The sequence below is a fragment of the Macaca nemestrina genome, chromosome 8 (genome assembly GCF_043159975.1).
Source record: "Macaca nemestrina isolate mMacNem1 chromosome 8, mMacNem.hap1, whole genome shotgun sequence".
NCBI classification, from domain to species: domain Eukaryota; kingdom Metazoa; phylum Chordata; class Mammalia; order Primates; family Cercopithecidae; genus Macaca; species Macaca nemestrina.
Window position 1 is genome coordinate 115955229 of NC_092132.1, and position 23729 is coordinate 115978957.

The 23729-nt window shown below is 39.5% G+C and overlaps 1 protein-coding gene across 8 annotated transcripts in view; it reads left to right on the forward strand.

The window, feature by feature from the left end:
- The window catches only part of NSD3 (nuclear receptor binding SET domain protein 3), a 112289-nt gene that overhangs the window by 37677 nt on the left and 50883 nt on the right, over positions 1–23729 (forward strand). For all 8 annotated transcript variants that reach the window (XM_071068367.1, XM_071068361.1, XM_071068364.1 and 5 more), the window contains exons 3-7: positions 8838–8909; positions 9456–9618; positions 15007–15161; positions 17011–17526; positions 20039–20165. In XM_071068367.1, coding sequence (XP_070924468.1) covers positions 8838–8909; positions 9456–9618; positions 15007–15161; positions 17011–17526; positions 20039–20165 — 1033 coding nt within the window. The remainder of the gene's footprint in view (positions 1–8837; positions 8910–9455; positions 9619–15006; positions 15162–17010; positions 17527–20038; positions 20166–23729) is intronic.

Genomic DNA, 23729 nt, shown 5'->3' on the forward strand with positions numbered 1-23729 from the left:
TTATTTATTCATTAACAAATGTTGGTGAAATACTCCTCCTACTGTGTGCTAGGCAATGCTCTAAGAATCAAAGGTATTGCAATGAATGAAAAGTAGAAATGAAAAGCCTGCTCTCAGGATGCTTATATTCTAGTGAGGGGAGCCAGAAAATACATATATATATGCATGCATATGTATGTACAAAAATTCAGATAGCTTTAGATGCTGTGAAGACAATAAAACTGGGTAATGAGATAAAGAGTCATCAGGCTGGGCGCGGTGGCTCAAGCCTGTAATCCCAGCACTTTGGGAGGCCGAGGCGGGCGGATCACAAGGTCAGGAGATCGAGACCACAGTGAAACCCCGTCTCTACTAAAAATACAAAAAATTAGCCGGGCGCGGTGGCGGGCGCCTGTAGTCCCAGCTACTCAGGAGGCTGAGGCAGGAGAATGGCGTGAACCCAGGAGGCGGAGCTTGCAGTGAGCCGAGATCGCGCCACTGCACTCCAGCCTGGGCAACAGCGTGAGACTCCGTCTCAAAAAAAAAAAAAAAAAAAAAAAAGAGTCATCAGTGATGTTTCTAGTAGTCATTTTGCAATTAGATTCTAAAACCAGTTCTGTCTTTGTTAGATATCTGCTATACCTAGTTCTTTATATCACCTAAACCTTCAGGTAACTATTAGAGCTCAGGATTACAGTGCTTAGATTTTATTTTGTTTTATTTTATTTTGAGACGGAGTTTCACTCTCGTTACCTATGCTGGAGTGCAGTGGCTCAATCTCTGCTCACCGCAACCTCCGCCTCCCAGATTCAAGCAATTCTCCTGCCTCAGCCTGCCAAGTAGCTGGGATTACAGACATGTCACCACGCCCAGCTAATTTTGTATTTTTTTTTTTTTTAGTAGAGACGGGGTTTCTCCATGTTGGTCAGGCTGGTCTCGAACTCCCAACCTCAGGTGTTCTGCCTGCCTCAGCCTCCCAAAGTGCTGGGATTACAGGCATGAGCCACTGCACCTGGCCCAGATGTTTAGATTTTAATTTAAGGGTTTTAGTTCATTTTCCTTTTTATTGAATCATGATGAGCAAAATTTACTATTTGATGTTTAGGATCTTACAATAGCTTGGGATAAAGGAATATCAATTTTGACCAAAAGTATACCTGGAGAAAGTGGCATTAACTGCCTGGAATATTACTAGGAGCATTGCCTGAAAGTTGAGTCTTAGGGGGAAATCCAGGTTTTTTTCTTGTTCGTTCTTTCTCTCTCTATCCGTCTCTCCCTGTCTCCTTCTCTCCCTCTTCCTCTCCCTCCCTCTCCCTGCTCCCCTCTCTGCCCCATTCCTCCCTCTTTCCGTCCTACCCCCTCATGCCTTCCCTCTTCCATCCCTCCCTTCTCTCCCTTCTTCTCTCCCTCTCTCCTCTCTCTCTCTCCCTCTCCTTCTCCCCCCTTCTCTCTTCCTTTCCTTCAAAGAAGTAAAGAGGTAAGTTCTTGTTAATTTAATTTTGATTAATTAGAATTGTATCACACATAGGGGCAGTTGTAGAAGTTGTACTCCATTCGGACCACAGACTTTCACAGCCAGAGCTCCCACGGCTCTTGCCTATCATTAATGTCATGCTTTTGCTAAGCTAGAGATGTGTATAAATTAATGTTTCACAACTGCATATGTTTTTAAATTAGATTTCCTTAACTTGAACAACATCTACAGTGCTTCCTTCAGGACAGTTATTTTAATGGTCAGTACCGTATGCCTACTGGTTTTCCATAGGGGTTCCAGCCCTTGGTGTTTAGCATTGTAGAGGACTGAGAAGTGGAAGGGAAGCCCAAAGAAGCATCCACTGACTTCACTGGACAGCTTCCCTCCCCCAGATGCCCCAGGGAGACATAATGAAAACTGTATTCCTGGAGAAAAAGTCTGATATAAATCTCCTGGAGCTGGATTTGCTTTTATATAGATTTTTTCTTTTACTTTACTTTGTTGTTGTTGTTCCTTAAAAGCCCACTCATAGGTTCATAGGTTCTTTTTTGAGCAAACAAAATCTCGTATAGTTGAGTTCCATGTTTAACTCCGGGCGTGGTGGCTCACTCTGTAATAGCAGCACTTTGGGAGGCCGAGGTGGGTGGATCGCTTAAGGTCAGAAGTTTGAGACCAGTCTGGCCAACATGGTGAAACCCCATCTCTACTAAAAATATTTAAAAATTATCCGGGCGTGGCAATGGGTACCTGTAATCCCAGCTACTCTGGAGGCCGAGGCACAGGAATTGCTTGAACCTGGGAGGTGGAGGTTGCAGTGAGCCAAGATCATGCCACTGCACTCCAGCCTGGGTGACAGAATAAGACTCTGTCTCAAAAACAAACAAAAAACACAACACCTTAAGATTTCACCTGCTACTTTTTTCTTAGTACTTGATGTGTAAGTATTTCCCCCTAATTCTAAGCTATTTGGCCTTCTGAAGAGTGGCTGTTATTTGGAACAACCTAAGTATATCTTCTCAACAATGAAAATGTGTCCAAACATCTAGGCAGCAGGAGACCTGAGATCACTACTGAAATTGTATATTTTAAAAATCTGCATGAGCTGTTTTTCCTCCCACCAAATCAGAAACATGTGGCTGTGTTTCTGCATGTCTTCCTCCTTGGCAGGTGGAATGCCTCAGGCATGTGAGCATAGGCCCTGTTATTCAAACAGTCGCTGGTCTCCTATCAGCACTTCAGTGGGCTAATCCACTAAGGCAGAGTCTCATTAACCCTTAGTTTGCCATATCCACTTATAAAAAGCAGAGTGGCTGGATCAGTCCCATGAACAGTAAGGTAGCAGGTTTGGCTCTCTAGCCTCAGAGTATTAGGCCTTAAAATTCTTAGAAACTCTTTATATGCAAAATGTTCTTTTGGTACACATTTTTTATTTAGTTTTATTTATTTATTTTTGAGACGGAATCTCACTCTGTCACCCAGGGTGGAGTGCAGTGGTGCAATCTTGGCTCACTGCAACCTCTGCCTCCAGGATTCAAGCGATTCTCCTGCCCTAGCCTCCTTAGTAGCTGGGAATACAGGTGTGTGCCACCACGCCTGGCTAATTTTTGTATTTTTAGTAGAGATGAGGTTTCGCCATGTTGGCCAGGCTGGTCTTGAACTCCTGACCTCAAGTGATCCGCCCACCTTGGCCTCCCAAAGTTTTGGGATTACAGGCGTGAGCCACAGCACCTGGGCTGTAATATATTCATCTTAATGAATCCCTTGGTTTTAATCAAAGTACTAGGCTAAAGGCCGGGCGTGGTGGTTCACACCTATAATCTCAGCACTTTGGGAGGCCTAGGTGGGCGGATCATGAGGTCAAGAGATCAAGACCATCCTGGCCAACATGGTGAAACCCCGTCTCTACTAAAAATACAACCGGGCACAGTGGCGCGTGCCTGTAATCCCAGATAATCAGGAGACTGAGGCAGGAGAATCGCTTGAACCTGGGAGGCAGAGATTGTAGTGAGCTGAGATCGTGCCACTGCACTCCAACCTGGCAACAGAGCAAGACTCTGTCCCAGGAAAAAAAAAAAAAAAAAGTGCTAGGCTAAAAATTTTACAGGAATATTTAGGATAATGTAATTTATTTTAGCCACTCAACATAATTTTTAGGTATTCTTATGTGGAGTCTATTAAAAATGTAAAAAAGTGATATATACCCACAAAATCCTAATTTTTAAAATTAAGATGAATTGAACATTAAGGAGAGCTAACTCACTGTCATCTTTTTCTGATGCTTTCTCTTCCTGACAAAGTAATGGAATTAGTACCCAAAGAGAGTATTTCTGTCCCGACTTAATTTTAATGTCTTAAAGTTGTCTCTGTCTCTAAATGCCTACCAGGTATATCTGTTTGGCTCATTCATTAGCACATTTTACAATAGATACTTCCTCTCTATTATTGCAGCGTCCTTACTTGACTTCTTTTTCTTCTCTTATTTATATAGTCTTGAAAGCTTAGAATAAATCCTTTTGGGCATCCTTTACTCCCTAGCCACTTCTTTCTTTTAAAATGACTGTGTAAAAAACTTTAATTCTTTGAAAGTGATTTTGATGATGTTTCAAACCAGCGTGAAGGAAACACCAATAATCTGGAACAAATCAAAAAAATTTTAAAAAGATTTAAAAAGATAAGACATTTGAATTAGAAGGTTTGAAAGGAAGTCCTTTTTTTTGTTTTGTTTTTTTCCTCTGGAGACAGGGTCTCACTCTGTCACCCAGTACACCCACTGTACTTACTCACTGGAGTACAGTGAGGTGAGCATAGCTCACATAGCCTCAAACTCCTGGGCTCAAGCAATCCTCCCACCTTAGCCTCCTGAGTGGCTGAGATTATATAGGTACACATCACTATGCCTGGCTCTTTTTTTGTAGAGATGGGATCTCGCCATGTTACCCAAGCTGTTCTTGAATTCCTGGGCTCAAGTGATCCACCTGCCTCAACCTCTCAAAGTGCTGGGATTATAGGTGTGAGCCACTGTGCACAGCTGGTACCGTTTTTAACCTCAGCTATCTCACACATGCTACTCCTTCCTCCTGGAATGTTCTTTCCTCCATGTTTTACTAAGCTAATTCTTCGTCCTTTGATTCTTAGATTGTAATTTCTTTTCTTTTCTTGTTTTTTGTTTTTTTGTTTTTTTGAGATGGAGTCTCGCTCTGTCGCCCACGCTAGAGTCCAGTGGTACGATCTCAGCTCACTGCAATCTCTGCCTCCCAGGTTCAAGCGATTCTCCTGCCTCAGCCTCCTGACTAGCTGAGACTACAGGCGCCTGCCACCGTGCCTGGCTAATTTTTGTATTTTTAGTAGAGATGGGGTTTCACCATCTTAGCGAGGCTGGTCTGGAACTCCTGACCTAGTGATTTACCTGCCTCAGCCTCCCAAAGTGCTGGGATTACAGGTGTGAGCCACCACGCCTGGCAGATTGTAATTTATTTTCTTAGAGAGGCTTTTCCTGACCTTCATATCTGAAAATACATATATACTTACACACTATTATTTCTCTTTTTCTTCCTAGCACTTACTTTTTTTGTTTGTTGTTGTTGTTTTAAGAGACAGGGTTTCGCTGCATCACCCAGGCTGAAGTGCAGTCATAGCCCATTGAAGCCTTGAACTCTGGGGCATAAACGATTCTCCTGCCTCAGCCCCCCAGAGTAGCTGGGACTACAGGCATTTGTTGTTTTTAGGTACTGGGTCTCACTGTGTTGCCCAGGCTGGTCTTGAACTCTTGGCCTCAAGAGATCCTTCCACCTTGGCCTCCCAAAGTGCTCACAGGTGTGAGCCACACCATGCCCAGCCATAGCACTTACTTTTTAACTGGATGTTTGTGTTTCTGTTTTTTAATATCAGTCTCTCCTGCCCAACTGTAAACTCCTTGGGGTCAAGAATCACATCTGTTTGTTTCACTATTATATATAGCCTATGTAACTTCTAGAACTGAGCCTGAAACATGGTAGGCACTGTGAAGTGAATGGTTGATACTTGGGTTTGGGGACATTAGTCTGTCTTATAGAACATATCATTTTCCTAAAACTTAAAAACCTTTTTAGGCCAGGTGCGGTGGCTCACACCTGTAATCCCAGCACTTTGGGAGGCCAAGGCAGGTGGATCACCTGAGGTTAAGAGTTCAAGACCAGCCTGGCCAACATGGCAAAACACCATCTCTACTAAAAATATAAAAATTTTTTTGTATTTTTTTTTTTTTTTTTAGTAGAGACGAGGTTTCATTGTGTTAGCCAGGATGGTCTCGATCTCCTGACCTCGTGATCCACCCGTCTCGGCCTCCCAAAGTGCTGGGATTACAGGCTTGAGCCACCGCGCTACTTGGGAGGCTGAGGCAGGAGAATGGCGGGAACCCGGGAGGCGGAGCTTGCAGTAAGCCGAGATCGCACCACTGCACTCCAGCCTGGGCGACAGAGCGAGACTCGGCCTCAAAAAAAAAAAAAAAAAAAAAAAAAAAAAAAAATATATATATATATATATATATATATATATATATATATATATATATAAATAAATTAGCTGGGTGTGGTGGCGTGGGCCTGTATTCCCAGCTTCTCAGGAGGCTGAGGGAGGAAAACCACTTGAACCTGGGAGGCAGAGGTTGCAATGAGCCGAGATCTCACCACCACACTCCATCCTAGGCAACAGCAGAGCAAGACTCTGTCTCAAAAAAAAAACCTTTTTATACTTTTTAAAATTTAATAAAACTTTGTTTTCACAACAGTGTCTTTAAATGTTTTGAAATAATAGAATGAGAATTTTAAGTAACTTTTAGAATTAATCATATTCTTTTAGTAGAGTTAAGACCTACTTTAATGGATATACCCTCTTTTTAAGCCATCTAAATTAAATTCTGTTCTCTAACAAGTAACATATTTTAAAAATCTTTTACATTGTAGAGGTAATTTGGTTTTTTATTTTTACAGAAAAGACAAATAGTAAAAAGGTATAGAAGATCTTCCTTCACCATTTCCCTCAAGTCATTTCCAAAAGATAATTATTGGTATCAATTTTGTTTACATTGTACCAAATATTTTCAAGGCATGTATAGATTACATATTTTTAAATAAAAAGTTGGAAGATATTGGTAGACATGCAGATTACTGACATGAAATAATACTGCTCTGCTTAGATTTCTCTTAGCAGAATTCCTCTGCTTAGATTTTCTTGTTTTGCATATTTCTGTAGAATAAATTTCTAAAATGTGATTGCTAGATTGAAGAGTGTACATATCTTAAATTTTGATAGCTACTTCCAAATTGCCTCCCCAAAGGGTTTTAGAAACTTCTTTCTTTCTTTCTTTCTTTTTTTTGAGATGGAATTTCACTCTATCCCCCAGGGTGGAGTGCAGTGGCACAATCTGGCTCACTGCAAGCTCCGCCTTTCGGGTTCATGCCATTCTCCTGCCTCAGCCTCCCAGGTAGCTGGGACTCTCGGTGCCTGCCACCATGCCTGGCTAATTTTTTTTTTTTTTTTTTTAGTAGAGATGGGGTTTCACTGTGTTAGCCAGGATGGTCTTGATCTCCTGACCTCGTGATCCACCTGCCTCGGCCTCCCAAAGTGCTGGGATTACAGACATGAGCCACTGTGCCCGGCCATAAACTTTAAAATAACATACTTGTGGGGTTTATGATTAGAAAAGTAACGATGTTTAGTATAGACAATCTGACAAATACAGAAAAGTACTGGCCAGACACACTGGCTCACACCTATAATCCCAGAACTTTGGGAGGCCAAAGCAGGAGGATCACTTGAGCCCGGGGGTTTGAAACCAGCCTGGGGAATAGCAAGACCTCATTTCAGCAACAACAACAACAAAAATTAGCTGGGCGTGGTGACATATGTCTGTAGTCCCAGCTACTCAGGAGGCTGAGGTAGGAGGACTTCTTGAGCCCAAGAGGTTGAGACTGCAATGAGCCATGATCACGCCACTGCACTCCAGCTTGGGTGACAAAGCAAGACCCTGTTTCAAAAAAAAAAAAGAAAAAGAAAAAGATAAGCACTCCAAAAAAAATCACTTATTTTATTACCTGGTGGTAACCTTTTATATCCTTTTAGTGTTCTGTGCACATAAAAAAATTAAGATTTGAACCATACTATTCAAACTACTTTGTGATGTGCTGTTTTAAAATAGCATTGTAATTAGTGTTATCTTAAAATATGTTCTACTTAGCTATACTATAATTTATTCTAGATGTTTGGACATCTAGATTATTTCCTTTTTTTTTTTTTTTTGAGACGGAGTCTCACTGTGTCACCAGGCTAGAGTGCAGTGGCGTGATCTTGGCTCACTGCAGCCTCTGCCTCCCGGGTTCAAGCGATTCTCCTGCCTCAGCCTCCCAAATAGCTGGGACTATAGGCACACACCACCATGCCCAGCTAATTTTTTGTATTTTTAGTAGAGACAGGGTTTCACCATCTTGTCCAGGATGGTCTTCATTTCTTGACCTCATGACCCGCCCACCTCGGCCTCCCAAAGTGCTAGGATTATAGGCGTGAGCCACCAGGCCCAGCCCATCTAGATTATGCGTAGTACTTAGCTCTGATAAGTAGCAATAGTATGCATATCTTCAAACTTATCCATATTTTTTACATCTCTCAGTGCTTTTCAAATATACATTCTTAGAAGTAGATTTGCAAGGTCAGAGTCTGAAAATTTAATGCTTTTCATATATACAGCCAAATTGCTCTCCAGAAAAGTTTCAAGTTATGTCTTACTAGTAATCTTAGAGTGCCCATTTTTTTCTAGAATCTGAGCATTAAAAAGAAAGTTACCAGTTTATTTAGAAATTAAGTTTTTTGTTTTGTTTTGTTTTGTTTTTTGAGATGGAGTCTCACTCTGTCACCCAGGCTGGAGTGCAGTGGTGCAATCTTGGCTCACTGCAAGCTCCTCCTCCCAGATTCACCTGCCTCAGTCTCCAAAGTAGCTGGGACTACAGGCGTGCACCACCATGCCCAGCTAATTTTTTTATTTTTAGTAGAGATGGGGTTTCACCATGCTGGCTAGGCTGGTCTCAAAGTCCCGACCTTGTGATCTGCCCGCTTTAGCCTCCCAAAGTGCTGGGATTACAGGCGTGAGCCACCGCACCTGGCCTAGAAATTAAGTTTTAAAAGTAACAAAATAAGGAAAAGGAGATAAAGCTATGGTATGGGATGGAAAATGAATGTTGAGACAGAATTAGGTACTGAATAAGTTGTATTCTTACTCCTTACATTGTTCAGTTAATAAATGCCCTTTATTCTCTTTATTTAGTTTTCTTTTATTCTTTTTATGTACGTCACTGTTTTTTTGTTTGTTTATTTAATGCCATTTTATTCAACTTACCTATACCTTTTCACCTAGAGACCAAATGAGAGGGTTGACACTGTATCAGAAAAACCAAGGGAAGATCCAGTACTAAAAGAGGAAGCCCCAGTAAGTTGTTTTACTGAATACTGTCTAACCAAATATGGTGGAAGAAGGTGAAACACAGTGACTGAGTTGCAACACATATTGGTACTACGCTTTTTAATTTCAGAAATTACATTGAAATAAATCTTGGAGCTGGCTTGAGAGGTGGATATTTTCAGTGAATTATTTTCCTTTTCAGAACTATGATCTGTTTTTTTTTTAATTGATCAGGTGTATTCTTAACATGCCTTTTTAATAACTTGGCAACAGAAACCATCAATCCTATCTTCAGTATTTGGGGTGGGGCTTATTAATATTTTTCCTCCTTCCCTTTTGCTAGTTTTAGATAGGAGACATCAGAGAAAAGTATAATTGAAGATAAATTTACATTGTTAGCACTTTTAATGTACTTTATACATAGTTTCTTTTTTTGAATTTCTGTTGTTTTTAACCCTTTCCTGTATCAAAGTATAATTGAAGATAAAATTACATTGTTAGCATTTTTAATGTACTTTATACATAGTTTCTTTTTTTGAATTTCTGATGAAGTTTTTTGACCCTTTCCTGTAGGTTCAGCCAATACTATCTTCTGTTCCAACAACAGAAGTGTCCACTGGTGTTAAGTTTCAGGTTGGCGATCTTGTGTGGTCCAAGGTGGGAACCTATCCTTGGTGGCCTTGTATGGTTTCAAGTGATCCCCAGCTTGAGGTTCATACCAAAATTAACACAAGAGGTAAGAAAAGGCAGAAACAGATGCTGAGTAAAAGGTTGGAAATGAAAGTGACTTAAATGTTGTATGTGAATATAAAATACACACATAATATATAATCTGATACAAAAATGTGCCTATCTGTATCAGTTTTGTGGGGTTTTTTTTTTTTTTTTTTTTTTTTTTGAGACGGAGTTTTTGCTCTGTTGCCCAGGCTGGAGTGCAATGGGGCAATCTCGTCTTATTGCAACCTCCGCCTCCTGGGTTTAAGTGATTCTTCTGCCTCGGCCTCTGGAAGTAGCTGGGATTACAGGCACCCACCACCATTCCTGGTTAATTTTTGTATTTTTAATACAGATGAGGTTTCACCATATTGACCAGGATGGTCTTGAACTCTTGACCTCAGGGGGTCCACCTGCCTCGGCCTCCCCAAATGGTAGGATTACAGACATGAGCCACTGCGCCCGGCCTCTTTATCAGTTTTTAAAACCAGTGAAATACTGATAGTCATCTTAAATGGCAGAGTGCTTCTATGGCTGATGCAGTCATTATTTGCCTTATGACACCCTACATTTGCTTATAATTTCCTTACACTTGCTTTTTTTAAAGACCTTAATCTGACTGAAAATATGACCTCTTATTTCCTAAAGAAAGCATATGGACAACTGATCAGATGTTTTATATGAGCTTAATAAGCATTTGGGCCAAGGCTTCTTTGAACATTTTTATTTCATTATTGACTGCTATGGATAGTAATTTTTTATCCAGACAAGTACTTTTCATCCTGGCAAATTTTGCAGGATGCTTTTTTTCCCTCTACACTCCATTCTTGAATCTGTAAATTTACTGGGGCATCCTTGTAAATTTGATATGACATGTAGCCTGAAGGTGGCTATATAATATAGGATCCTACCTGAGGAATGTTAATAAAAATTAAGAAAGACAATTCTAACTTTTCTGTACTCCTTTGCTGGGATTTGACCAAAGAATGATGTGGATTAGATTGCAGAGATTCTAGCATTTGAAATGAACTTGCTTAGTAGCCAAAGAAAGGTTTGAGCTTGGAACTTACTTCTGGGTGTTAACTTTGTGAATTGACTCTTGTCATGTGTAGAGCTCCTCATTGTCTGTGACAAGTTTGTACCTGTTTCTTTTTCTTTTACTTTAAACCATCTGTCTTGGTCCTTGTTCACTCTTCTGAGGGGAAAAAGTATCTGTTTATGTCTGGCAAGGCACATTTGTGATAGGATCAGCCATATCTGTGATTCTTGTGCTGCATAAACAAGAATCTCTCCCAGTATAGAAGGCCATCTGGCTGGATCATTTTTTGTCTTGTCAATGTGACCCACTGATTAAAGGTTAGGAGAGGGGTTGTGTCAGTGAGGCAGAAATGAAAAACCAACATTGTTGAGCTTTAGTGCAAGATCCTGTGTTCAGTAGTTCTTACATATTTTCTTAATACAATCCTCACAGCAATACAATGAAGTAGGTACTATTATTATCCCATGTTTTAAGTAGGTAAACAGAATCTCAAAGAAATCTTAATTTCACAACCTCTCCTCCTAAACACTGCCTTATATTACAGGGAAAGCAGTTAAATTCACCCAGTCATCATTTACAGAGGTTGGGGAGGCAGTCTTATTATAGTTCCTTCAATTTATATAAGAAGGGTATTGGACTAGTCGTCTCTGAAGTACCCTACCCCTCTAATGATCTAGGGTTATGTGAGTGGGAAAAGAAAAGACAAGGATTTTCCAAGAAGACCATGCTTTCTTAAAGAAAACAATTCATGTCCACATCTGGGCCTACAGAACTCTCTAAGAAGTTACATCATGTCAGAACTGTGGATCTTCACTTCTCTCCCTTGAGGAAAGCATACTGTTAAGATTATATAAAGAGTTTCATATTCAATTACTTTATGAAAACCTGCAGATTTCAGCTTTTTTCAAGATACAAACGAAAGCACAATTTATGTGTCATCTGTATTTCAAAGGAAGTGTTTACATTTAGTTTTATTAATTAACCTAATCTTGGCCAGGCAAGGTGCCTCATGCCTATAATCCTAGCACTTTGGGAGGCCGAGGTGGGTGGATCACCTGAGGTTAGGAGTTCAATACCAGCTTGGCCAGTATGGTGAAACCCCATCTCTACTGAAAATACAAAAATTAGCCGGGCGTTGTGACGCCTCTAATCCCAGCTACTCAGGTGACTGAGACAAGAGAATCACTTGAACCCAGGAGGCGGAGGTTGTGTTTGCAGTGAGCTGAGATCCACCACTGCACTCCAGTCTGGGTGACAGAGTGAGACTTGGTCTCAAAAAAAAAAAAAAAAAAAAAATCTAGCCTGGTACCCCCTAGGCAGTTTCCTACTTTAGTGCTGGAAAAACAGATTTTGTTTATATTATTACCAGAAGTCTGAAATTTTAGGTTAAAAAAATGCATATATTGTAACAGAAATTTAAATTGTTCAATTTTTCTATAGTAGTTTAAAAAAGCTTTATTGAAATGTAATTCTCATATCATAAAATTCACCTTTTTTTTTCTTTTTTTTTTTTTTGAGATGAATTGTTGCTCAGGCTATTGTTGCCCAAGCTGTAGTGCAGTGGCACAATCTCAGCTCACTGCAACCTCTGCCTCCCGGGTTCAAGTGATTCTTCTGCCTCAGCCTCCCCAGTAGCTGGGATTACAGGCACCCACCACTACACCCAGCTAATTTTTTTTTTTTTTTCCTGGTATTTTTAGTAGAGACGGGGTTTCACTGTGTTGGCCAGGCTGGTCTCAAACTCCTGACCTTGTGATCTGCTCGCCTAGGTCTCCCAAAGTGCTGGGATTAAAGGCGTGAGCCACTGTGCCTGGCGAATTCACCCTTTTAAAATGTGTAATTCATTGATTTAAAAATCTGTACATTCACAGAGTTGTGCAACTGTCACCACAATCTATTTTAGAACATGTTCATTAACCCCCAAAAATCCTGTGTCCATTAGCAATCACCCTCATTTCCACCCGCTAAGAAGCCAGTAACTACTTTCTGTCTCTGTAGACTTACCTGTTCTTCTGGCTTCATTCACTTACCATAATGTTTTTGAGGTTCATCTATGTTTCAGCTTGGTATCAGTGCTTTATTCCTTTTTATTGCCAAATAATATTCCATTTATGGCTATAGTTTTAAATACAGTATATAGTATAGTTTTAAATGCAGTAGTTTTCTGACAGTTTTTCTGAAAACCAAAAAATACAGCCTAAAAATTTTGTTAATTATGTTCCACTCATGATGCCTATTAAGCATTTTATGCTGCTTATTATTTTTTTTAATAGCACATATACTGCATGTATACATGGGAGATACTCAGAGAAATGAGTGAATCTCCTGTGTTACTTTCTATCTAAGCAACTTTGTAAAATTTATCTTAATCATATATAGTAATCACTGGTTTCCATATTGTTATTAGTCAGTATTTTTATTAGATTCTTAGCATTGGAAAATGTACGTAACAGTTTTTCACACATAAAGATATAATAATTATTTGTAAGAGCATGCTGAAAGATGTTCGGATCACAATTCTATTTTAAGTTGTATTTTATTACTTAGGTCTCATTAAAAATTTAACTCTTCAGTCAGAGACAGATGTGCTTGTTTCTTGACTTTTCAGGTCTGTAGCTTCTTATTTCAGTCTTATTTCATAGTTTGCCAGGTATCAGGAAACAAAGTGCTAACAAATAGGCAAAATGTTTGTCTTGTTTCCTCTCTAGTAAATGATTTAATGGGGGAAGAAGTTGAAAATATAGATTAAAATGAAATTGTGTTATCTATAAATTTCAGTTTTTATGTTAAGTCCTTTGGGATTATCTGTTTATATCTGAAGAAATAACTGATGTTTGGAAACTTTATGTACTATGTTTTTTAAATCTGAATAGCTCTACCCACCACCCTGTCCTTGAAATTCACTAATTAGTTTAGGTTATATTTCTATTATTCCCCCCAAAAATCCTTTGGATTTTAGATAAATCTTCTTTGATTAATTATCGTTAGATTTGTGCTTGGGTCTTTATTCTCAGATGAGATGATGCGGAAATCTGAGTCCACTGTTGCCTTTCTCTTCCTAATTACTTTGGGTTCTCTGAAAAGATCAGTTCCTGCATTTCTCCATTGATGTAATACTTCTTCTCTAGAACAGTATTTTTCAGACATTTTTGGCAAAAGATGAGTTTTTATTTACTTTTTTCAAATGTCTAGTCTACTATGAACTAATACCTCTGTAAAATACAACCAAACTTAATTATTTAAAAAAAAAAAAAAAGAATGCCCTTCCCCTGAAAAAAACATCTAGTGCAAGATTCTTGATCATGTGTCTACATATCATAACAACGTCAAATTGCTGTCAGAGCTTCTCAATGCTTACTCAACTTCTTTACTTACTTTGTCACAGACGGGCTTGTCAAACCAATTTCAGAGTAGCATTGCCCCTAATCAGCAGTTCTCAGGTGCTGTAGTCCCAGGACCCCTTTTACTCCTAAAATTTGAGGACTCAAAAATACTTTTGTTTATGTGGGTTATATCTAATGTTATTTAAATTTGGAAATTAAAGCTGAGATGCAGGCACAAGTGGCTCACGCCTGTAATTCTAACACTTTGGGAGGCTGAGGCGAGAGGATTGCTTGAGCCCAGGAGTTCAAGACCAGCCTGGGCAACATAGCAGGACTCCATCTCAGTTTAAAAAAAAAAAAAGAAAAAAATTAAAGCTGAGAAAATTTCAAAATATTTATTAATTTATTTAAAAATAAGAACCTATCATAGGCTGGGGCCAGTGGCTCATGCCTGTAATCTCAGCACTTTGGGAGGCTAAGGCAGGAGGTTCACTTCAGGCCAAGCAATTGAAACCAGCCTGAGCCACATAGTAAGACGCCCATCTCTGCAAAAAAAAAAGCAACAAAAAATTTTATTAATTAACTGAGCATGGTGACATATGCTTGTAGTCTTACCAGCTCAAGAGGCTAAGGCACAGGATTGCCTGAGCCCAGGAGTTTGAGGCTGCAGTGAGCTAGGATCATACAACTGCAGTCCAGCTTGGGCCACAGAGTGAGACCATGTCTCTAAAAACAAGAACCCCTTACTTACTATCATTAATTATATTTTTATGAAAAATGACTATTTTGTTAAGTTAATGAGAAGAATTTTTTTTTTTTTTTTTTTGAGACAGAGTCTTGCTCTGTCACCTAGGCTGGAGTGCAGTGGTGCGATCAATTATTTGTGGTGATTTTTACAGTAGTTATTAGTTCTGTAACTGGTGGGTATTAGAACGTATCTTTGGACAATGGGAGTAATACTGAGGAACCTGGGTTAGATTCCCATTTTTGGCAAAGTAGATGTGAATGCTTATGTTCTGAAATGGTTAATAAGAATTTTTACTTACAGGTGCCCGAGAATATCATGTCCAGTTTTTTAGCAACCAGCCAGAGAGGGCATGGGTTCATGAAAAACGGGTACGGGAGTATAAAGGTCATAAACAGTATGAAGAATTACTGGCTGAGGCAACCAAACAAGCCAGCAATCACTCTGAGAAACAAAAGGTAACTAACATGTTAATATTATTTACCTAGTATGGTTTTTAAAGAGCTTAATAACTTAGAAGAATTTTTCATACTTGAATTCAGACAATTATTAGAATCCTTTTTTTAAACCCCTTTCAGCTCAGTTTTTTTTTTTGTTTTGTTTTTGTTTTTTTTTTTTTTTATGAGACGGAGTCTCGCTGTGTCGCCTGGGCTGGAGTGCAGTGGCCGGATCTCAGCTCACTGTAAGCTCCGCCTCCGGGGTTTAGGCCATTCTCCTGCCTCATCCTCCCGAGTAGCTGGGACTACAGGCGCCCGCCATCTCGCCCGGCTAGTTTTTTGTATTTTTTAGTAGAGACGGGATTTCACCGTGTTAGCCAGGATGGTCTCGATCTCCTGACCTCGTGATCCACCCGTCTCGGCCTCCCAAAGTGCTGGGATTACAGGCTTGAGCCACCGCGCCCGGCCTCAGTTTTAATCATAATGGTAAATTACTAGTAAGTTTGTAAGTACACCAATGAGTTTTATATGTCATATAAACAACGTATAGTACTATTAAAACCTTTAGCTACTTGCTTAATACAATACTGGATTCTATTGTGAGTTTCATTAATGTGCATAAGATATACCAGATACTAGTGAAATGTGGATTTTGCCAGGGATTTTTACTCTTTTTTCTATTTCAGCATGTTTCCATAATTTCTTTTCATTCTTATTTAACAAAATTGTTTTATGAAAGTAAAGTTTTAAAAATATTTAGTGAGTGCCTATTGTGAAATAGGTATGGTTTTAAGCATTTTACATATATTAACTCACTTATTATTCATAACAACCTATATGAGGTAGATACTATTATTCCCCTTTTTACAGATGAAGAAATTGAGGCACAGAAAGCTTATATAACTGGTTCAACCGAGATCACACAAGTGATGGAATCAGGAAATATATTTGATGTGGTGGTGGAGATTTTAGAATTTTGACATGAACTCTTGGTAATCTGGTTAAGATTTTAAACTCAACTAATTTTAGTGTGGATCTCTTATGATTCAGAAATTTGTCATTTTTTATACTTGAAAAACTAAATTTTATCACAGAATTTTGATTAATTTTATGAGACTTACATTTTACAGATTTATAGATCAGTATTTGACATACACTATCTCATAGTTTTATTAACTAATTTCTGGCTACATCAGTCTAGCCACCTGGATAATTCCTAATTGCTTTGGCCATCTCACACATCTTTATTCAAAGTATTTTTACCCCTCTTGCCAATCCGAAGTCTTCTGATCAACCCTGGATCTAGAGACCTATGGAAACTATAATTCCAGGTCTACCTTTTTTCTCATCCATGCCTATTCTCCTTTGTCTTATTAACTTTCATTTGTTCCTTGGGGCTCTGTCCTTTCACTTCATTCTGTCCCTGCATGCATTGTGGTTCAAACTCTGCCATCATTTGTTGTGATCTCTGTAGCACCCCTGACTTGCCCTCTGCCCTAGATATGGGAGAGAATTGGGAGTTTCAGGGTATCATTTTTAATGATAATAATCATTTCTGTCATCATTGTTCTCTTTTCCCTCATTATCACTAGCTTTTTATGTATATGAAAGGAGAAGGATGTCTCCCTCTTGGGGGCCTTGTCCAGCAGAGTGATCAGCAAAGGAAGGATATAAAAGAGAGGCGATCCTCATGTTATCTAATATCTATTTATCAGAATTATGGAGATAGAATATTCCACTTGTTTGACCAAAGAACCTGAAGATATTTATGTAGACCTGAAAAGATAATAGGATCACATGGGAAATACATGTCGATTTTAATGTACCTATTAGAGTAAAGCATGTCTGATAATCTCTATCTTTTTTAAAGATTCGGAAACCCCGACCTCAGAGAGAACGTGCTCAGTGGGATATTGGTATTGCCCATGCAGAGAAAGCATTGAAAATGACTCGAGAAGAAAGGATAGAACAGTATACCTTTATCTATATTGATAAACAGCCTGAAGAGGCTTTATCCCAAGCAAAAAAGAATGTTGCCTCCAAAACCGAAGTTAAAAAAACCCGACGACCAAGATCTGTGCTGAATACTCAGCCAGAACAGACCAGTGCAGGGGAGGTGGCCTCCTCACTCTCAAGTACTGAAATTCGGAGACACAGCCAGAGGCGGCACACAAGTGCGGAAGAGGAAGAGCCACCTCCTGTTAAAATAGCCTGGAAAACTGCGGCAGCAAGGAAATCCTTACCAGCTTCCATTACGATGCACAAAGGGAGCCTGGATTTGCAGAAGTGTAACATGTCTCCAGTTGTGAAAATTGAACAAGTGTTTGCTCTTCAGAATGCTACAGGGGATGGGAAATTTATCGATCAATTTGTTTATTCAACAAAGGTACCTCCTTTTTTCGTGGAGTTTTTTGGGGGATGGTATTTTTAAAGTGGTCAACCTTGGCATTTAAAACAGTGACCTTGGCATAATTTAAATACCCTTTCTACCCACTGAATTTGAAACATACAGTCATTGTACTCTGTGGGCAAAAAAGACAGGCAAAAAGTCTATGTTTTTCTTTTTTCCCCCTTCTTTTGTGATATTCCCATCTGTAGTAGATTAGTCTTGAGCTGTGCAGCCAAAATTGAGCTTAGTTCCCTAAAGTCATGGAAAAAACTGGGCACTTTGCCTGTTTCTAGTTTGTGTAGTTAGCTTTTCTTAGTTGCAAAATGTGCTGCTTATTAAAATCATTTTTGTCAATTATATGAATTAACCATTGTTATAAAAGCCACTGTAATAATTGTACCTGCTGACCTGTTTGGTTCCACCAGCAATTTTGTTAGATTCTTATTGGCTTGGGATATCTAACTGCCTTTCAGAGAAATCCCAGAACTGTGTTCGTTCTGTAACAATTAGCTGTGGCAGTAACTTGGGTAATGGGGTAAAAACAGCCTCTGCAAACTGTGTGCCTTCATCAGTTTGTCCTGGGCCTCCATTTAGGGCACTTATACTTTAGCTTGAAGACTTTAAAACTCTTCCATAATATTGGTGGTATTTATTCCATATACCTCTTCACTACCATCCCATCCCATACCACTGTGTTGAGTTTGTGATTTTGATTTAGTTGCATTTCATTCATGTGTATTAAAGAATTCTATGCTTATTTTTTCCTAATATAGTCATATGCAGATTAATTAGTTAAACACAGGTATGCTTAATTAGTAATGCATCTTCCTAGAGAAATGTTAAGGGTGCTCTTTTAACCTGGTCTGCCCATAGGTTCAACTGACTTCAGTTAAGGCCAAGCCACCTGGAAGAACTTGAATTGCAGTCCCTACTTGGTTCTCTTGATAGCAAATGTATATTTTTCATCTTTCAAATGGCAAATGAGTATGTTGCATCTTTTTTGAGTACAAATTGGCTTTATTCTTGGAGCTAGTTTTACTGCTTCTGAATGTACAAGTCAAACTTTGTCACCACCACCCCAAAGAATGCTATTTAAAGGAAATTCAAGATGAAACTGATCTTTTCAAAATGAAGGCTCTAAAAATACATGCATGTATATATTTGTGTTTATTTTTTTCCTTTTTAAAAGATGAGGTCTCGCTCTGTGGCCCAGGCTGGAGTGCAGTGGTCAATCATAGCTCACTGCAGCCCCAAGGGATCTTCTGCCTTGGCCTCCCAAAGCACTGAGATTACAGCCATGAGCCACTGTGCCGGACCTTTTAATGATTTTTTGTAGAGATAGGGTCTCACTATGGTGCCTAGGCTGGTCTTGAACTCCTGGCCTCAAGCTATTCTCCTGCCTCAATCTCCCAAAGTGTTGAGATTACAGGCAGGAGTCACGGTGCCTGGCCAAAAAAATACATATATATTTATAAATCACTTCTTTACTTCTATTCCATTGCATTAAAAATACCTAAAATGACACCTAAGTTAATTATACCTGCCTTCTTTCTGCTTCAGATTACTTATTGGGTCACATTTTGGTCACCATGAGTGACATATTTCTGTATTTAGGGATATTCTTGTCTCTTAAGACATATTGGCATTGTTTTCTGTGTAATAGAGCACTTTACCAAATGAAAATGACTGGAGTTCTCTTACTGTGATATGTATAAAGACCAGAAAATACTTTGTTTTGATAGAAAATTGAGTGATACAGGTATATTTTTTGGTGACATTTATCATCTGGACTTAGACAAATATTCTACCTCATGTGATCTTATTGTGCATTTAAAAATGTATCTTGGAATTAGCTGGGCATGGTAGCATGCGCCTGTAGTCCCAGCTACTCGAGAGGCTGAGGCAGGAGAATTACTTGAACCTGGGAGGCAGAGGTTGCAGTGAGCCAAGATCTCGCCACTGCACTCCAGCCCAGGTGACGGAGCCAAACTCCATCTTAAAAAAAATTCTTTTTTGGCCAGTTGCGGTGGCTCACGCCTGTAATCCCAGCACTTTGGGAGGCCGAGGCAGGCAGATCACCTGAGGTCAAGAGTTCGAGACCAGCCTGGCCAACATGGTGAAACCTCATCTCTACTAAAAATACAAAAAAAATTAGCAGGGCGTGGTGGCACGCACCTGTAGTCCCAGCTACTCGGGGAGACTGAGGCAGGAGAATCACTTGAACCCAGGTGGTGGAGGTTGCAGTGAGCCAAGATCACACCACTGCACTCTAGTCTAGGCGACAGAGGGAGACTTCATTTCAAAAAAAAAAATTTTTTTTAATTAAAAAAAAGTGTCTTGATCGCTTAATCAAATTGTTCTGATAAAGGCTAAGATAGCGTAATTGCAATCAAAGACCATATAAAATTTAAGTAAATTATGATCATTTAAAGCCATCTTTATAAGCCCATGATGCCACTTGCCTGGTAATCACCTGTTTTGTTGTTTTTTCTTTTGCCTTATTTTAAAGGGAATTGGTAACAAAACAGAAATAAGTGTCAGGGGGCAAGACAGGCTTATAATTTCTACACCAAACCAGAGAAGTGAAAAGCCAACGCAGAGTATATCATCTCCTGAAGCAACATCTGGTTCTACAGGTTGGTATGAGTGAAGAGTATATATAGAGGTCCATTTTGAGAAATCCTTGTTCTGTTCTGCTATAATATGGTAGCTGTGTTCCTAAGAAACTCTTAGTTATCAAAAGTAAATTATATTTAAAAATCAAATTATAAAAGCAGTTACTTTAATAGGAAAGAATGGGTTAGAGGCTAGAGAACTTTATTCATAGCAAGTTATTTTTTGTACAAGAATTAAAATAATATGATTCTATAATTAAAAGTGTATAGCTATAAAAATCTATATCTATCAGAGTAAATACACCATTGATTATCTCTCTTTGCATAATAACAGCTTACTTTTCCTGTTCCATTAGCACACACATACCATTTCCTCCTTTACCCCTGTTGGAAACAAACTGGCAGATGCCAAAGCTCTTGTCATTATTCCTAGGTGTGCTAGATACTAGTAGCTGAGGGGCCTAGAGCCTAATTGTCCTGATGTAACCTATTTTCTGATTAGCAGATACCATGAATTGAAAATCAAGCCATGTTATTCTTGCTTAAAGGAGAAGCTGTATTCAGTAAGATTGTGCCTTTGGAATGTTTAACTTTTTTTTTTTTTTTTTTTTGAGACAGAGTCTCACTCTGCCACCCAGGCTGGAGTGCAGTGGCTCGATCTTGGTTCACTGCAACCTCCGCCTCCTAGGTTCAAGCGATTCTCCTGCCTCAGCCTCCTGAGTAGCTGGGATTACAGGGGAACGCCAACACACGTAGCTACTTTTTGTATTTTTAGTAGAGACAGGGTTTCACCATGTTGGCCAGGCTAGTCTCCAACTCCTGACCTTCTGATCCACCTGCCTCGGCCTCCCAAAGTGCTGGGATTATAGGCATGAGCCACCGCGTCTGGCCTTTTTTGTGTGTGTGCGTGTGTGTGAGACAGGGTCTCACTCTGTCATACAGAGTGGAGTACAATGGTACGATCATGGCTCACTGCAGCCTCAACCTCCCAGGCTTAGGTGATCCTTTCACCTCAGCCTCCCAGGTAGCTGGGACCACAGGCGTGCATCACCATACCTGGCTAAGTTTTTGTATTTGTTGCCATGTTGCCCAGGCTGGTCTTGAACTCCTGGACTCAAGCAATCTACCCGCCTCGGCCTCCCAGTGTGCTGGGATTATAGGCCTGAGCCATTGCACCCAGCCAACATAATTTTTTTTTAGACTAATTTACTAAGGATTTTAGAATTTTAATTGAATGTCTGGTGGGTTTGGTTTATGTAACAGTATTACATCAGTAGTATTTATGCAATACTGCTTGCTTCATATAGCCATCAAGAAAAGAGTTAAGTATTAACTAGCTTGTTCATTTGGAATTTTAGTTTAGGAGAAAGGAATTCGTTTCATTTTGTTCTTTAAAAATTTGTTTTGAGTCTAAGAAGCGACTACAGTAGAAAAAAAAAAAGATAAACTATTTTCTGAACATACTTATAGACCCATATATGAGTTTGATTGTTTGTTTCCCCACACTGACCAGCTGGGTGTCCTATGATTCAATTTGATTCTCACACTGTTTCCCTGGTGTTAGAGTCCAGTCCCTCAGGGTAAGGGCTCAACTCTCTAAGACTGCCCTGACTTCAGATGTCAGTTGCAAGTCTGGGGCTTCAGAACTTCTGACTGACCAGCTATAAATTGGAGGTTCTCATGACACCCTCCTTGAGTTTAGTCATTTGCTAGAGCAGCTCACAGAATTCAGACAAGCCCTTTCCTTACATTTACTGGTTCATGTTAAAGAATATGGCAAAGGGTACAGATGAACAGCCAGATGGAAGAGATGCACAGGGCAAGGTATATGGAAAGGGCTGTAGAGCTTCATGCCCTCTCTGGCCGTACCACCCTACAGGCACCTTTGTGTGTTCAGCAACCTGGAATTTCTCCAAACCCTGTAGCTCAGGGATTTTTATGGAGGCTTTATCATGTAGGCATGATCAATTAACTCAGTCTTCGGCCCCACTCCCCTTTGCAGAAGATGGGGAGTGGAACTTAAAGAAAGCATCTAATCATAGCTTGGTTTTTCTAGTGACCAGACCCCAACTAGGAACCCACCAAGAGTTGCCTCTTTAGAACAAAAAACATTTGTATTATGCAGGAAATTCCAAGGGATTAGGAGCTCTGTGCCAGGAACCAGGGGTAGTGATCAAATATATATTTCTTATCATATCATAGTATCACAGTGACAAAGTAATTTTCTGGATGGATCAAAGTCTTAAGACCTGAAGTGGTAATCTTGAATCAATAGTAACTCAGCAAACCTGTGATTGAGTGGCATAAAGTGTAAATATTTTTGTAAGGGAAATTTAAATAAAATTCTAATTATTAAAATAGCAAAGTAAAAACAATCATTGTTCACAAAAGTACTTGGGATAGCTTTTGATAAAAAGAAAATAATGGAAGCTGCAGGACAGGGACAGGTAATACCAGTGGAGATGGGGCACATGTTGGATGGGGCATTTTAAACAGCCTTTTTTAAAATGGAATTGGGAAGGAAAGTTGAGTTAAAGAAAGGAGGGAGTGAATAGCAAAGTCCAGTACTACATTTGCAAATTGTGTCATTTCAAAATACTTTATAAAAAGATGAACTTACAATGTCAAAGGAATGGGTAGATGGACTTAGAAGATTTCACATTAGCCATAATTGAGAATATTCCCTTCTTTGAATATTAAAAGAATCTTTTGGCCTCCACTTTCCATAATTAGGTACGTCAGTTTTTTTACCTCTTTACACTAAATGATTAGTAATTTGTCTGAATTTAAATGGGATATCTGGAATAGGAGGATCTTTATTTGAAATCAGTTTCCTAAGGAGAAAGTAAATTCTTCCTATATTAGATTGATCTTAACTCAAATATTATGGTTTTATTTTAGATGGAGCTTGTTTTTCTTCTTCCTCTCAGTTACTGAACTTTTTTTTTTTTTTTTTGAGACCGGATCTTGCACCCAAGTTGGAGTACAGTGGTGTGATCATAGCTCACTGTAACCTTAAACTCCTGGGTTCCAGTGATCCTCCTACCTCAGCCTCCTGAAGTAGCTAAGACTACTGGTGCCTGCCACCATGCTTGGCTAATTTATTTTATTTTGATTTTTTGTAGAGGTGGGGGTCTCACCTTGTTCCCCAGGCTGGTCTCAAACTCCTGGGCTTAAACGATCCTCCTGTCTTGCCCTCCTGAAGTGTTGGGATTACAGGCATGAGTCGCTGTGCCCAGCCTGAACATTTTCTTTTTATGTAGTCTTTTTATTGTAAGATGTAATTTCTGCTATGAATATTTCCTTTTTTTCTAAGTGGAAGGTTATACTTCTTTGTATCTGGAAAAAGGCAGTATTGCTTTTTGCTTAAGCAGGCACATAGAATTTAGGTTGTAAATTAAGATTGAAAACTTAATTTAGGGCCGGGCATGGTGGCTCACACCTGTAATCCCAGCACTTTGGGAGGCTGAGGCAGGCGGATCATGAGGTCAGGAGTTCGAGACCAGCCTGGCCAACATGGTGAAACCTCATCTCTACAAAGGTACAAAAAAAAAAAAAAAAATAGCTGGGCATGGTGGTGCGCGC